General features: G+C 45.2%; 1 protein-coding gene across 6 annotated transcripts in view; it reads left to right on the top strand.

The window, feature by feature from the left end:
• The window catches only part of CXXC4 (CXXC finger protein 4), a 127,293-nt gene that overhangs the window by 21,357 nt on the left and 89,704 nt on the right, over positions 1–16,232 (top strand). Inside the window, exon 3 of one of the 6 annotated variants that reach the window (XM_074905502.1) lies at positions 165–7,377. The exons of the other annotated variants lie outside the window; for them this stretch is intronic. Within the exon in view, the coding sequence (XP_074761603.1) occupies positions 165–209 (45 nt within the window). The 3' untranslated portion in view covers positions 210–7,377. Of the gene's footprint in view, positions 1–164; positions 7,378–16,232 lie in introns of those variants that run through there. 6 annotated transcript variants of the gene reach the window in all.

Here is a 16,232-nt window from a genome sequence, read left to right on the forward strand (position 1 = left end):
GGAGAAAGGATGTTTCTATTCATTATCAAGCAATGTAAGGCATCATGTTGTTCCTAGATAACTGAAAGTATGCCTAAAATGTAAAGGAAAAGAACAACTAGAAGAACTCGAGTATGCCAATACCGCAAAAGAAAGCTTAACTTGTTTTCTTGCTTTTTTTTTAGAGAACACCTGTTCCCAGCGCTGAAGCATTCCGATGGTTCTTTTAAGCAGTAGTGTATCTTATTTTCAAGGCAGTCCGAAGTGAATGGCCAGCTAAAGTCTTGTTTTAAGAAACTGCTTAGTCCACCATTGAAGAATATACTCAGATACTATTTTCATTTATGTATAGGGGTTTCCTCAAAAGCAAAAGACAAAAATCTGGGAGCCTGGGGAATTGGCCAGCTTCTTCACACTCAGTACACTGATTCTTTCTTTGATGTAACTTAGCTATACTAGTGAAGTTGTTGTCTATTTTTAAAGTGGCTGTAAAAAAAAAAAAAAGTTTGGGTAAACCCCTGCTATAAAGTCATGTATCTTTGAAAAGTAACATATCTATACTTCATTTTCAAATATATGTGTTTCAGTACTGTAAACTGTACAGATAGCCGCTTGTATTTTGTGTGTTTAGACACAAGGAGACAATCATGTCTGAGCATCTATGGAGATTAACGGTTTGTACACAACAGTGTGGTTCTGCGAGTTAAATCCGGAGCAATAAATTCTAGCTTTAACTATTATTTTGCTAGTTGTTTAGCAGCAGCAGCAACAGCAGCACTGTTTTACCATGCATCCTTCCATAGAGACTTGATGCCAAGTTTTCCGAGAAGAAAAGATTGTGATGCATCTAGCAATTACCTTCCATTGTGGTGGTATAAGAGGGGAAGACATAACATTTAAAATTAATCTTTCAAGCACTATATTAGAGTAGTGGTTTGTGCTCTTGCATTGCTTCCAAAGGAGCTTTACAGAGGGGTATCTCTCCAAAAATGCTGTCTGGTGTCTGACTTGCTTTTCACTGTGCTCTGAGGTGGAGTGCCCAGCATAGGCAGATGTGCAAAAACAGTTGTCTATATCAAGGTTATTCTAGGATGCAAAACAAAGTGAGGATGAGACCTTAGAAAAAATGATGACTCAGCCTAATTACCCTTCACTTATGAGTTCTTATGTAATGTTTTCAGTCAATGGAGTAAATATTTTATAAAGCGGAATGCCATATTTTTGGTCCAAGTGGAGCTCTTCACAGTTAAGTGAGTTTTGACAGTTGGACTGGTTTGGATCTCACTTGCACTTGTGTTCATTTGAGAGTCTGGATATTTGCGGTATAAAAATGAAATTTAAAAAAAAAAATGTTTAAAAGAGAGACCACTTCTCCCCACACGTTTCTTGGTCCACTGATCTCGGCTTTGCTGAACAGCTGGTCCCTTAGGCCCCCAGAAGAATGCTCCGCCGTTCTTCTTCCTGCCCTAGCTGCACAGAGGAAATGTCTACTCCTCGAAAAGGCAGCGCATGGAGGGATATAACTCACATGGAAAAAATATGGAGGATACTGGACTTAGGGATACTTATTATCAGTTGATCATAATTTTTTATTGCTTGGGTTTGTCACATTGCTCATGGGTGAAAAGGCCATCTCATCAAAGTAAGCAATGCTGTTGTGCAATGTATTTGATAGATTTATCATTTTATACAAGATAGGACTGCCAGTATTTTCACAGACAAGGTGCTGCGCCTGGAAATAACCAGTTAATGATGCACAGCATGTTCAAATCTCCTATTGTTTCAGCACTTTCTCTGTTTTTCGCTAAGTCTGTCAGCCTTTGGCCCCTGGTCACACTCGCTTGGTGAAGCACACGGGATGGTTGGGAGCGCCGCTGTGTGGGACCTGTGCAGGTTGGGGAGAAGCTGGCTTTGGCAGGGGAGGGAACTCTCAGGAGTGGTGGCTATGGGAATGGCCCAGAAAGCGAAGATGGAGGGATGGCAGAGGAGAAAGAAGCCTCCTGAGGTCACATGTGTGTGTCAGCAGGGCCAGGCCGAGCGTGGGTGACCCGGTGTAACTGGAGGAGCGTGGGAGGGCTGGGTTTGCACTGCGTCCTCAACTTAGGGTTGATGCACGTCTCTACGTTTTTGCGTTGTATGACATCACATACACGGCTTCAGAGATTGAATGTCACACTTGAAATGCTTCTGTCATGCTGCCCCTCTTACAGTTTGTAAGAGATCCTCAGTTGAATACTCATCCAATACCCATGCAGTCAATGAGCTTTACATCTGTTTGTAATGGCAACCGTGTATGGATTTTTTTTGTGTTGGGGACTTTTGGGTTAGGGCCTCTGTTACTGACCACTAGACCAATATAAGCTCTGTAAGGTTTTTGCTACCAAAATGCTGATTGATTTACAGACTGAAGCCTTATTTGCACATCTGGCTGGTAAGCTTGCCTTGGTTTTTGGAAAATTGTGATTGCTCTTACAGAAGAGAGACAAAATTAAGTTCAGGCTACATTAGGTGTACAAAGATATTCATAGCGATGTACTTACTGTCTAATACCCTAATGTTGCATGTCTTGATGTGGTTTCTTTTTTTGTTTTGTCATTTTGTTTTAAAGAACTGATGGATCTGTATATTGTAATTGTGGTGTTTTACATGTTAATTCAAAATTGTTATAACAAACAAACAAACAAGCAAACCTGTTAATTATTGAAAATGAATAAGAGTTGATTTTTCTTTGATTTACCCATCTGGTTTTCCTTTTGGATGTTGTTCCTTTGCACCATCAGATTTTTAGATTTTGCTGAAACTATTTATATGATGTAGTGCACATAGAGCGTTTTAATTAGTGATGTTTGAAGAAGGAAATCCCTTTTCTGGCCTGTCTCTCTCCACCCCAGCCCTACCCCCTCCCCATTTATACACATATTTGCCAATCGGATTATTGTCAAGTTCTAATTACTAAATTTGTGCTTTTCACAAGGTCCAAACCCATTTTCCAGTATGCGAATTTGTAGTCCTTTATGTCTTTCATTCTCACAATGCAAAAAAAAAAAAGAAAAAAGAAAGAAAGAAAAAAAAAAAGCAGAACATACTTTCACCATCTTCTAGGTGTGAGCATTAAGCCTAATGGAAGCATTTTTGGCATACCCCAGATAAACTTATGAAAAATGGTAAGGCTGAAAGGGAGGCACATGTTCCCATTCTGTCAATTAATAACAGACCCTCCCTATGAGGGAAAATACTCCCTTTTGTACAGAACCCCTGGTATGTAAGTCCTACAATTAATGTTAAAAAATATAAAGTCTTTAAATGAGCTATATCTGTAATCAAATAATGAAGAAAGAAAGTAGTTAAATGAACATACCATTCAGGGTCGAATGCATTCAGCAAAAAGCAGTAGTGGGTCTTTGATCATGGTTAGATGCATAGTGATATCAAACAGTGGGTTCTCATGTAACAGCTAAATGTTTCAGATTTTGTTTTTATTAAATTTGGCAGTTTCACGCTGAGCTCTACTGTATTCTTAGTGAATAAAAGACAGCTCCTATGTTAGAAAGTACTCCATTTTCACAATTGCAGGAAACTAGGAGGGTTTTTTCCGAAACACGGGCCACAGAAATGTACTCCTTTCACAGTGTTCCTATTTCTGAACTGTGCAGTTATCTATTAAATTTTCTAATAGATATTTGTGTAAGGTGTATGTATGCTTGTGCAATTATGGAAAAAAAACAGTTTTGGAAAACAGTGTATTTATGAAAAAAAATAATCACTCATGGGGCATGTACAAAACTGTATAAAAATATTCAATTTGCCCAGTAAAGTTGTTTTTGTGATATTTCTGTGTTGTTGAATAAAGGACTTTAGTATTCAAAATATCTCTCTTTTTCCATAAACAGGTTTTGTTTGTGGGATCTTAAACAAAGAAAACCTTTTTGAAAAAGAATTCTCAAAATGAGCAAGAAGGTCCAAATGCTGACCTCAGTCTTGTGTATGGGAATGAATGCTTATGAAGTGTCTGTACAATAGCTACAAAACTAATTCCTTCTCCATTGGCAATTGATAGAAACCCCGTAAGCTGTATACCTGAAGGTAACATTTTACTCTGGATTTTTTAAAATAGCAGAAAAAAACCTGCCTTTTTAAGACTAGGAATGTTATGTTGAGTTTTTGAGGCTACAAAAAGGTTAGTGAAGTAGGAGCAAGACAGTTTGCAGAAAAGCCTTCAACCCTTTAACACAGACCTCTGTTGTATAAAAAGAGTGGACTGGTGAGATTGATGTGATAAATTAGTAGTTTCATAGGGAAAAGCATTCAAAGGTGAAATCTCATCTTTAACTCTTGCAACAAACAATAGTCCTTAGATCAGATCATCCTGTTACAGTTGGAGTATTTGGGATAACGAATATGGTTTGTGAGAGAATGACAATAATATCTTCCTTTTTGTTTTACTTCTTCTCAGTTCAAAGTTCTGCTCTTTACCTGCCTTATAAACCACATGTAACAAAGGAAATGGTTTCCTCTTGCCATTTTATTTCCCCAAACTACTTGCCATCATTAAAGCAACTTCAGATAGGTGGGAGAGTTGGTGACAGTGCCAGAAGCATGTCACCTGATTTTGGTGAAATTTGGAATGTAATTTTTCTGTGAATATTCATTTAATAAACAGAATATCTGCTCTTACATACCAAAACACGATTTTGAAAGGATTTGAAATATGAGGTAGGTCCTTTGGTCTGTGAGATTCCTTCAGTGCCAACTGATTTTCCAGGGGGAGCCTCGGTGTATGCTTTTGTTTTTTAAAGAAAGCAACAAAAGTGAAAGGAATAGAAGTGCGTTTCCCACTGATCCTGTCTGCTCTCATTGAAATCCGTAAGGATATATGTTCTTGGGAGATGTAGACCGTTCATTAGACAATGCCAAGAGTGAATCTTGAGGTCTGTTTGAAGAGGAGGAAAAGGGCTGCCAGGTTGCTCAGGCGTAGTCAGTGATCTCTCTGGATTAAATATAGAATTCACAGGGAGGAAATACACTCATTTCATGAGATGGTCGATTTGGAAGCAGGAAGAGGTCTCTGAGTTCCTATTCCTTTAATGCTTTCTCTTTCAACTTTTTTTCCCCTCAAGTATTGTTTTATACCAGTCTGAATGAAAAACGTCCCTCAGCTCCAGAGAAATACTTGCCCCAGATATGAACCTTGCTGTTTAAAACTACCTCTAGATTTTTATAGCTTTTAATGTTTAATATTAAGAAAATCTAAAAAAAAACCCCAAACCTGGACAACAAACAGGTTTCAAAGCCAAATTTGACAAACTCATTACCAAGCTTATTAAAAGGAAGGAAAATACCCTTTTTTGTGGAAGCTCCATTCTTCTAGGCTGTGTTGGACTCAATTTGGTTTTGCCACTAGCCATTTCAGTGCTCTGTCATATTTTTCCAAGAAACAAGTCTGAAATTATAAAGAGTCTGGTGATACAGGGCAACATGCCTTCTGGGAGGCTCTAGTCCTCCCCAGATTCCCATGGGCTTTACTAGATAGCTTGTGAAATTGGAGGATATTATATAGGCGACTTATAAATTCTGCCTTACTTTGCTATAAGGATCTACTCAGTCAGCAGTGTGCGGTGAGCACAAATAGATGGTCCCAAAATCTATAAAGGTAAGAAATACATCATCTTGGTAATAACTGCAGAACATACAATAAAGTTTGAGACCACTGGAACTATCTGAGGAAAGAAAGGTGAAGTGCAGCATCAGCAAAGATTCTGGGATCCGCTCTCACTGTAGCTTTGTTTCTGTTTGCCGTTTGGTTTTTACTCTGGACACGCTCAGCTGGTAGCTGGGTCCCTCAGCAAGGCAGTTTTGCCTAAGATAGGCAGAATGAATGAAATGCGGGTAGCAAATTGTTATCTTGCAAGGCAAGGATCTAGACTGCCTAAAGAAGCTGCCATGTTCAGGAAGTATTTCCATTGCTCTTTTAAGTTTTCAAACAATATTAAAGGATTATCACATTATTCTTAATTTAAGAAGCAGGAATAGTTTGTCATGCTACTGCCCTTTCTCTGAAAAAGGGGTTTGAGAAATTCGCCTTAGTGGGTTAATTTCCAAAGAAACTTTGAAGGTACTTCTTAGTCTAATAGGACTGCCTCATAAGAGAAGATGCTGTAACTGCGGGTTCACTGTTCTGTATAAGGCCCCTTTGACTTGCAGAGTCAAGGATCTTTGCTAGAAAATAATTTAGCAGAATTGTTGTAGAAAGATCTGCAGGTGTCATGATGTTAGCCAGAGCCCAGATTAATTATTCAGTGTGGTTCTCCCCAGCTTGGTTTATGATGTGTTTAAGCATCCTACATCTGAGGAGAAAACACCTTTCTTCCCTTACTCCTTTAAATCTGCTCTTTTTACAGAGGTAATAACACTAACCCTCTGCACATCTTCAGGAAACCCCAAAACATTAGAAGAAATACATACATCTCTTTTTGGCTAGATATTTTCCTTTGGAAAGAGAGAGAGAAGAGTGAGCCCAGGTCAGAACCCCCTGTTGCTTTCCCAGATCTCCTAACATGGGTATTCTCTGCGTCGGATGTAGCTTGCGAGCAAAGTGCATACATCAGCTTGGCAATCAGACACAACCCTACAGAAGATCAACACCAAAGCAAACAGGACCCAGTGGGTGACGTTCCCACCACCGCCTCCCTGGTAGATGCGACACACACAAGTTTGTGCCAAGATGTCCAACACTCCTTCCCCTGCCAGGGAATCAGGTTTGCTCTGCCCAGGAGAGAGGTGAACCTCCCCAGATCTGATGAAGTAGATAGTACGCTGGAGGGTTTTTAAGAGAACAGAGGGTTTACACTTCCAGACAGTGACTAGAATATCTCAATCCACCTGTCTCATGTTAGCTTCTGATTTCTAGTTGTGAGTGTCTGAGGCCATCAGGCTTTATGAGAAGTACTGCTGAGTATACCTAGTCTCTTACATGCCTACATTTTAATAGTCATACCTAGAGATTGATAGTGAATTTGACCAGCTGATACGTTGACCAAGAATGTGTTGATTAATGCAAAATTGTAATGACTGGCTTTCAACCTGTTTTTTGAGAATTAGTGAGGTAAATAACCTGATCTAAAGAAATTTGTCACCCCCATTAGGAACTGTGAACTAATTATTGCTTTCTAATATTCTGCTCTTACTTGTTTTGCCTTTTTATCCTGATTGTTTGCATTCCTAGGACTGATTTGCCTTTTTGATGCAATACCATGTGATCTGCTGATTAATTTTTGTGAGCAATCATAAACTCCAACCTATGGCTGACTTGGTATATTTTTATGCTCTGCTCCATAAACATTCATTCATTTCTTATGATTACTGTGTGGAAACAGACTTTTACAGGCTAATAAACTTGGATTTGAACTGGATGAAGAGTTTTCTTGTGTCACTTCTTTCCTCTTTTTAAGAAAAAAAAAAATTAAAATGGAGACATAAAAGTTCAAACCTTGACTTGATTTAACCAGGTCTCTTTACTTATCTCCACAAGTGCTGTCAGTATTAAACTTGGAAATACCAATAGCAAAGCCTTATTCTTGAGCTGATTTCCTAGACAGTGAGAAATACTCCTTGTTTAAAATAAAACAAACTTTCAGGGTTTAGGGCTGGGAGAGAGGGGAAAGGGAAATCAGGGGTTTTCTTTAATTGGTTATTCTGGTGTCTTCTCTCCTGTAGACCTGCTTCCTTAAACATGCTGACATGCACAGAGCAGCTTCCAGCTGAGACCAATTAAGCAGAGCATTTGCCTCCAGTATGCCTCACTTGCTCTAGCCAGGCGATGCTCCTTGCAGTCTGCATGTTGGTGCAGGGGACAGCCAGAGTGCCTGCAGGCAGGCGACCTCTCAGCAGACGGAGGTCCAGGGCCAGCATCCTCTAGCGCGCCTGGGGTCTGGTGCTCCCCAACCTGCGATGCATGGCAAAAGTCCGGTCAGAAAAGACTCTACAGGTGGTGGAGGTATTTTCTCTCTTAGATGGCTAGTTCAAACTCAGACAGCTTGGAAGTGCTAACAGTAAGTGTAATAAATAGAAGGAATAAGAAATCTCATGTCATGGCTGTTTAAGGTATCTCAGTAGATGAGTAAGCTGGCAGTAATTGGTGACCCTTTAAATGGTCTCTTCAAGGAGACCATTGGGATGGAGTAACATTTCTGCAGGGAGAGACAGCAAGGCTAGAAATAGGTTGACTTGATGCCTGCGCACAACTACATGCAGTCCTCTGATGTAAAGAAGTCATCATCATCATTTCCGTATGTCAATCTGATGTGTGTCACAGACATTATACATAAAAACTGTATTTTTCAGACCAGTGGAGGCCCAGGTCACACACACTCCCCAAAGAGCACACAGATATTTGATAGCAGGAGGGCTAATGCTTTGTCAACTTTCAGGCCTTGGATGCAAGCAGTGAGACCAGGTATCACTGAACAGTGCAGCTGGACTAGACAGGACCCAGCCTCCCTATGCACTGAACCTGCCAGAGGTGTAGCTGTCCTAGCCAGGGATCTTTGGGGGGCACCAGTCTGGCCCTGCCTTTCATTTCCTAGTTCTGCTGGAAAGAGCAACTTTTATAAGAGGGGGATGAATCCTGAGGCAATCTCACCACAAAGGTGAAGCATGAGCAGGATTATTAGCTGATCAGTATTTTTCCCTGCAACCCAGCACATCTTACTCCAATATTGTTAGTTAGAACTGCAGCAGCTGAAAGAAGAGAAGCCAGGGAAAACTGCAGCTCCCCCAAGCCAGACAGAGGAGAAAGCTCCCCAAGCCAGACAGAGGAAAAAATCTCACTTGCTCACTCTTTCTTTCTTTTATTTTCCCCCTTCCCCTGTAGTTGCTTCCTTTAACTCCTCCTTTCCCAAGAGAAAGGCAGCTGCGACACCTGCCATGGCTTCTGCTGGCAGGTCCCCAGCTGCCAGATTTGGGTCCTGGGGAGGCAGCGAGGCTGCGGCTGTGCAGAGGCCTGAGCTCCCAGAGGCTGGAGCACCTGCAAGGTAGGTAAGGTGCTCGGGGTGTGGAGTGGTGCCCCAGCAAGTCTCGAGGGTGGGAAGGTAGCAGAGTTCTGAGGCTCCTGCTCTTCTGCCTGTGCCAGCAGTTTCCATGGGGAAATGTTGGAGGATGCTGGCCTGAAGCAGTTGATGCTGAACTTTTCACATCCCCAGTGTGACAGGGGCAGAAAGCCAATGGCAGATTGCAGGGGCAGCAGTGAATACACAGGCTACTTCTGCCCTAAAATGCCAATGCTGATCAAATCTAGGGGGACTTCTAAGGGGCAGAGAGTAAGATGTGTGCTTGATCCATCACTTGTGTGTCCTAAACTTTCCCCTGCCAGAGTTGAGGGTTCTGCAAAAGATCCAGGCCCTAACTAGATTTTTCCCTAAATATTTTCTTGGAGACAGCTGAGATGGTTTTGCTAGAACTTTGAAGGCACACCGAGCTCAAGGCTGACACCAAGCTCAAGACAGACATCTTGCCTGAAAGCTTTCAGCCCACAGAATCAAAGGTATGAGTAAAGCTACCAACGGCCGAAGATGGGACCTTGTAATAGGCACTTTAGGCAATGTGAGCTGCAGGTGTTGCCACTGGCTTTGCTGGGAGTAAAGGAGGGAGTGAGAAGGGCACTAATTCTGCAGCGCTGCTTGGGGAGACCCAGTTCAGTTCTCCACCAGCAAGGCTGGAGGTGGCTGAGGTGGGATCATGCTTTTTGGGTAGGCATCCTCTTAGCATAAAACACTGCTAGTATGATGGAAAGCACAGCTGCTAAGCAAGCCAAGCAGGTGGCTGTGGCTCCCAGTGCACTGGCAGCCCCAGCCTAACAGCTCCCCACTGTTGCTAAATTGTGCCCCAGGGAGCCAGTAGGCGAGATGCTTCCCTGGCACATGCACCATGTGGGCCATGGTTTCTGCCTCTGTCTCGTCTGAAAAGAGCCAGCAGCCCAGCTCATCACCTTCTCACTTCAGCGTGCTATGCATGGAGGCAGGTTATATCTAGGGTGGCTGTTTAAAGAAATCTCCTGGGGGTGACTGCGGTGCTCCAGCAGAACCATGCCAGGGTGTGTCAGGCCCCCTCTCAGCTCCCTGCCGCTCAGGCCAGGCCACTGCCGTATTTTGATGCGACGCTCCATGCTGCTGTTCTGACACATCGCTGCTCTCACCGCAGTCGCTGCAATTCTCTTCTGCTTTATGTTAAAACAAGGAAGGTGTTTAAATATTTATTATTGCTAGAAACTCCAGAAGCCAAGTTTCATTTATATAAGCGACTGGAATTTTTTTTCCCCAATTGTCAGTAATAATTCATTAATTATTATTTTAAAGTTGTTGTTCTCCCTGCGATGTGTCACCTTCCCACCGACTTGGCAGCAATCTGCACAAGATGTGGGATGTACATCACCGTGGTTCTTGCTCTTGTAGGTTGTCACTGCTCCTTCAAATATCCTCCTCTTAAATAAAGTGGGTGTTGAAGTACCTATTGTCTTTTGGACCAAAGGGAGATTTTTTTTTTTCTTGCTCTTCCCGCAAGTAATTTTTCTGTGTCCAAGTGCCTTCTGCTGCCATTACCACACCTGCAGAACTGGGGTCTGCTTCTGCCCCTCTGCAGATGCAGGAGGCAAAACTTTGTGGCTTTCAGCACCCAGGGATGCTGCATTTGTCCATTGCTTCTGGGTAAGTGTTTCTGCTTGGTGAGACTCTTGGTGAGACCACCAAGCTGTGCCAAGCCTCAGTGGTCCTTAATGCAAGCTCGAAGCATCGAAGCAGCATAGCCTGGAATACAGAGACTTGCAAAAGCAATCTTGGCGGCCGTGGCAGGTTGGCATTTTTCTTAGATTACTCTAAATGCAGAGCATTGCTTGCTTTCTCTTGCTTCTGCCTGCAGACGAAGGAGGAGGTGGCTGGGGAGCGGCAGGCTGCACCCATGGGAAATAGGAATGGGAAATTTGCACTGGCAAATGCTTCTTGTTTGCTTTTTTAGCCCAGAACATGAAGCTTGTCTCTTGAATTCCCCTTTTCCAGTGCCTTTCCCTTGAACACTGCCATTTCTACTTGTGCTTTTGCCACTTTTGCTGGAGAGGACTGTCTCAAGGAGCAAAGCTGCTACCCATCTGACCCTACCAGGGACAAGCCTGTGCCTAATGCCAGCACTACCATATTCCCATAGATTGTGGCTGAGCTGGGTGCTAGAGCAGCCAATGCCTGTGGAAACCAGGTGGCAGGCTGCTCAAGGCCATGCCCTAACTGGATTGTCCAAAACCTCTGCCAGGAGCTGAGCATGGAAAGAGCCTGGGGTCTGTGGCAACCACAGGAGCTGAACATCCCTGGTGCAGCCCATGGGGCCAAGAGGAGAAACTGCTCCTCTGAACTCAAACATGCTGATGAGGACTACCTTACAGGGTCACTCACTGACTGTGGCTGGCCAGCTCCGGGCTTGATTGGGAGGGGCAGCAGCTGCTAAGCCGGGAGATACAGGGCTGTCCTGGTCTGTGCAGACAGGGCTTCTCCACTCCTGAAGCTTGCAGCCAGGGACACCTCCAGGCAGAGGAGCAGGAGCAGAAAGTGATAGCTGTGGGGACACATGGTGATGCACACACTTACAGGTATGCCTGCAGCTGCTCCTGTGCCCATGTCCCAGCCAGCCTGAGCACACCAGACACAGCCCAAAGACCATCTCTGCTGTCGAACCGCTTGGTACCACCATGTCCCATAGCATTCATTTACACTTGCTTGTCATGTGTGTGGATGTATGAGTGTTAACAGGCAGTGCTGGGCTCAAGGTTAGGTTTGTTATTACGATTCTACTTTTTACTTCTTAAAAGATATGCCATGAAATTTGGCTGTGTTCCCACTCCTTCCTCTTCCTCCCTTCCCCTTGCCCTTTTGCCCTTGCCACTGAATTACCCCATAACCCGCATTTCCTTATGGGGAGAAAAAGAGGGAAGACCAAGAAAAAGTTAGACCTTAGTTAGTTCAGCTGAGCAATCCCATCAGGTCTGGCCTCACTCTCACTGGAAATCCATGCACCAATATTGCAGTAAGGCAGGGAGCTCCCCCGCAGGGTATTTCTGCTGGCACCCCCAGCTTGCTGCTGGAGCAGCTGGGACTGCACTGGAGTAAACTCAAGTGTAGCAGCAGCTGTGCTTATAATTTTTTTTTTTGGGGGGGGGGGGTGAGATGTAAAATTTTGCCTCCTTTCCATGGGACGGAGCTTTGCCTTTGCTGCACTAACAGCTCATGGGAGATGCTTTCTGGGAGGCAGGGCAAGCTGCGGCAGCAGGCAGGAGCTGCCAGAGCTCTGCGGGATTCACTGCCTGGATAATACACGGCCAGGGTTCAGCCTGAATGGCCGGCTCGCGTTGTGTGGTCACGGGAGTGATTTGCTGAGAAAGGCTAAGATGAATTGCTTCACCTCCCAAGAGGACCAGAAGCGGGGAGAGCCCAGCTCCAGCCAAGCGGGGCCCGCAGTTTCTGCTGCCCTTTGGCGGGGGATGCTGTGCCCCACGGGAGAGCTGCTCCCAGGAGGATTTTAATTGTGAGCCCAGCTTCGGGTCAGGATCGCAAGCGCTGCCAGGGCATCCAGCAGAGCTGTGGTAGTGAAAGGAGAGCTTCTGGTGAGGATACTTTAGCCAGGGAAGGAGTGCTGAAACACTGCTTAAAACATGCCACTATCACCACTGTACCCCCCTAAATACAGGTCTGGCAGCTTTGTGGGGTAACCAGGTACTAAAAAAGCTCTGAGTGCAGCCCTAACCAAATGCATGCATCACGTGCTGTGTTGGGAGATATCTTGTTAGTCTATCCCCCATCCCTTCATCAGAGGAAGGTGATAGTGCTGCAAGGAGAGGAAATAGGAGAGGAAAAAAGCCTGATGAGCACTGTCTGGATGCATATGGAGGAGGTGAGTGTGGGGTGCTGGATGCACCTGGCCTCCTGGCCCTGCCTGTGGCTCCGGGTGGGCTCTCCTCCCTTGTCACAGTTGCCTCAGCTGAGCACCCGTCTTTCCCTGGCCCCTCTAGAGGTGAAGCTGCTCCTCATAGCCCTTTGCAGCAGCTGAGGAGCCTGGTGGGTTGTAAGGGATATGGCCACGTCTCCAGGGAAGGCCCTGCTGGACTCCCTGCTCCAGCCGGGGGATTGGCATGGGAGAGCTGCAATGTGACATAACGTCTGCACTGGCCCTGAGGCTCTGCACTACATGGTGCTGCTCTGGACTCTCTGTTTCAGGTTTTGATGACATTTTTGCTTCATTCCTGCTTTCATGGACACCTGTTACAACCAGGTCTCAAGCCTGTTTTTACCTTGACTCTTACTTATCCCACAGAGGTGTACACAGCACCTAGACAGGGCACCAGAGGAGAAATTTGGGGAGTTGCAGTGGTGTCTAAGTGGCGTGGTGGGGACTCCCTGAGGCAGAGTGGATCTCAACCTCCACCAGGCAGAGGCAGCCTCTTTCCCAAGAGTGTGCAAGGAAAGCCCAAAGCTGTGCATCTGTAAATGGGGGCTGCTCCTGGGTGGTGGCTGCATCCCACACCGCTGTCTCTTCTGCACCATGGGCTTGACCTCCAGCTTTGTTGCCCATATATCAATCCAAATAAGTGTTGCTGTCTTTGCATGGTCCACTATCACAGACTAGCACCTCTTTCCCACTCCCTTTCCAGGTCTTTGGGGCACCAGCTGCTGCTGTTGCCAGCAGGGCTGCAGGCAGCAGCGTGCCTGTGCCCACACATGCAGGGGAAGGGGCCACCAACCTCTCCAGGTGTTGAACCATCAACCTGTGCTGAACAGCACAGAGAGAGAGAGCATGAGTGGGCTGGCCCGCATCAATGTGTCTTCCCTTACAGCCACCAGCTGGTTTCTAGTGAGTCGATTTAACTGTGTTTCCCCTAACAACGTGGCTGTATAATGCCCTCCCTTGAAAAGGTCACGCTTACTGGAAAAGTGATTTTTCTATTCAGGTGCTGATGGTATCTACATTGCATGTGAGTATTGCAGGGTGGACCTGTAGTCTGGGCTTACTTCTGGTTCTGCCTTCATCCAGGAGCATCTCCATATCAACTGTATTTCAGATGCTGGCAGCAACTGGGGTAGGAGTAATTTGCTGGGCTGGGGAGTTGCTCAGCAATGAGTGGTGGGTGGCAGCTGTGATCGAAAGGGACATTTATTTGCCTTTAGGATGGAAGGGACATGACACCTCTTGTCAAATCCCATCTCTGCAAATTTGGGCTGTGAGGCAATAAGGCAGAGGTCATGGCAAAAGGTCAGACAAAGCAGTGCTCTGCCTAGGCGTGTGTTTGCCTGGGTGCTGCAATGGCACAAACACAGCACAGGATAGTGGTAAGCATGAGGAGCAGCTGTTTCACCTTCCACAGCCTGCTCCCCTTAACAGCTTATGTGGTTTTTGCCAGTAATGGCTTATACACTGTTTCAACACTTTCACACTTGATTTTACACCTTGGTGATACTTTACACCATGAGAGTTACTTAGAAGACCAAGGGACACTTCATGCGTTGTGCTCTGGTTTGATGGTGCCCCACATGGGTTTTCACTGCTTTGAAGGTCTCTTTGAGAACTGGAGGTATGCAACCTCTCTGAAATATGAGTATGGATTTTTTAAATGGATTTTAAAATCTCTTTGTTTAAATATGGACTCAGGTTGTAGTTGAGCTCTGGTAGCCAACATGGACCGAAGCAATGCAAACTAAAAGTGACCATCAGCTGCAGGCAGTAAGAGACTCCCATGACCTGCTCTGCTGCTGTAAACATAAAGACAAGAGACTGAAGGTGTCAGGAAAACACGGGTGAAGGATTTCCACACCCAGGGAGGTGAATGGTGCCAGGCTGCAGCCTGGCATCTGCCCCACCTGGTGCATTAGGGTTAGGTCCTGGGTCTCATTCCCACCTCTCCTGCTGCCCGCGACATGGTGGCCACCCTGCGAGGCTGTGGCATGTGTGAAAACCCTTCCCCTGCCCTTTCCTTTTCCAGCCCTGCCCGTGCTGCTGAAAGCTGCTCTTTTTCAGCATTCATGGAAAACCCAAGCCTGTAGTTTACAAAGACCCACTCAGCTCCTCTTTTCCCATCAGTAAACGCATATAACCAGAACTTCGCACCATTACACCTCCTTAGAGATGCAGAAAACACATAGGTTGTTTGTTTTCACATATACCTACCTAATTGATGGGTTGAGAAAGGGGAGGCGGGAAGGGAACTTCAGCCCTATTAAACTGTTGGGAATTGCCTGCGTTAGATTAGAAGTGTTTGTATTATAAATACTGTGAGGAGCTGAGGCGGGGAGTGAGCTGGTTCTCGGCATCTGGGATAAAACCGCCGGTGATGATAGAGCCCTTTATAAACATTTGCATTTTTCCAGATGTAGGGGACAGTTAATCCAAACTACATGCCTGGAATTTAGCCTCAGTGGCTGGGGGCAGAGTGGCCTCCATGCTGGGACAGGGCCTTAGGCAGCAGGGCCAGGACATGCACTCATCCCTGACTTGCCTGCTCGGTCCTTTTTTCCAGAGGAGCTGCTGGCAAGCCACTCCCTGGGTGTAAATACCCACAATCTTTGCAGGTAGATTTTAAAATCTAGAATTGAACTTTGCAGCTCTGATCTATTTATATAGTGTGCAGGGCAGAAGTATATTCAGGTGAAATTTTTCAGGGACTAGATTTGTGGCTTATTTATAGATGAGCATAAGAAAAAAAAAAACAAACCCCCAAAAACACCCAGAGGTTTTTGGTTTTGGTTTTGGGTTTTTTTCCACTTTATGGCTGTATACCATGCTAACGCTTAACCAGGAGGAGAGCGGCTGAAGCAGACCCAGACAAGTGTCTGAAAAGCCATGTTCATATTTCTCAGGTAACACTGATGGGTTTTTGTTTCTGGAGGAAGCGGGGCTGCATCCTGCGGGGTCATGGCACATGCAGAGAAAAGTGCAGTTATTACGGAAAACAGAACCAAACAGATCCTGCTCTGTCTTCTCCTCATTTCAGGGGGTTGTGGTGAAATTCAGATGGGCAAAACCTTCTTTTGGAGCTTTTATCCTGATGGATGGGCCTGACGCCATGCAAGCACTCCTAGGTTAGAGATTGCTCCCTGTGCTTCTGCCCAGACCCACATCCTTAACTGTGGGCTGTTGCCCCCCACCTCCTGCCTCCAGCTCGGGCCAGACAAGCAGTCAAGGGCATTTTGGAGTTGTCAGGTAGATTGGGCCGTGCTAAGTGAAGTGTG

The sequence above is a fragment of the Athene noctua genome, chromosome 4, assembly GCF_965140245.1.
Source record: "Athene noctua chromosome 4, bAthNoc1.hap1.1, whole genome shotgun sequence".
NCBI lineage: Eukaryota > Metazoa > Chordata > Aves > Strigiformes > Strigidae > Athene > Athene noctua.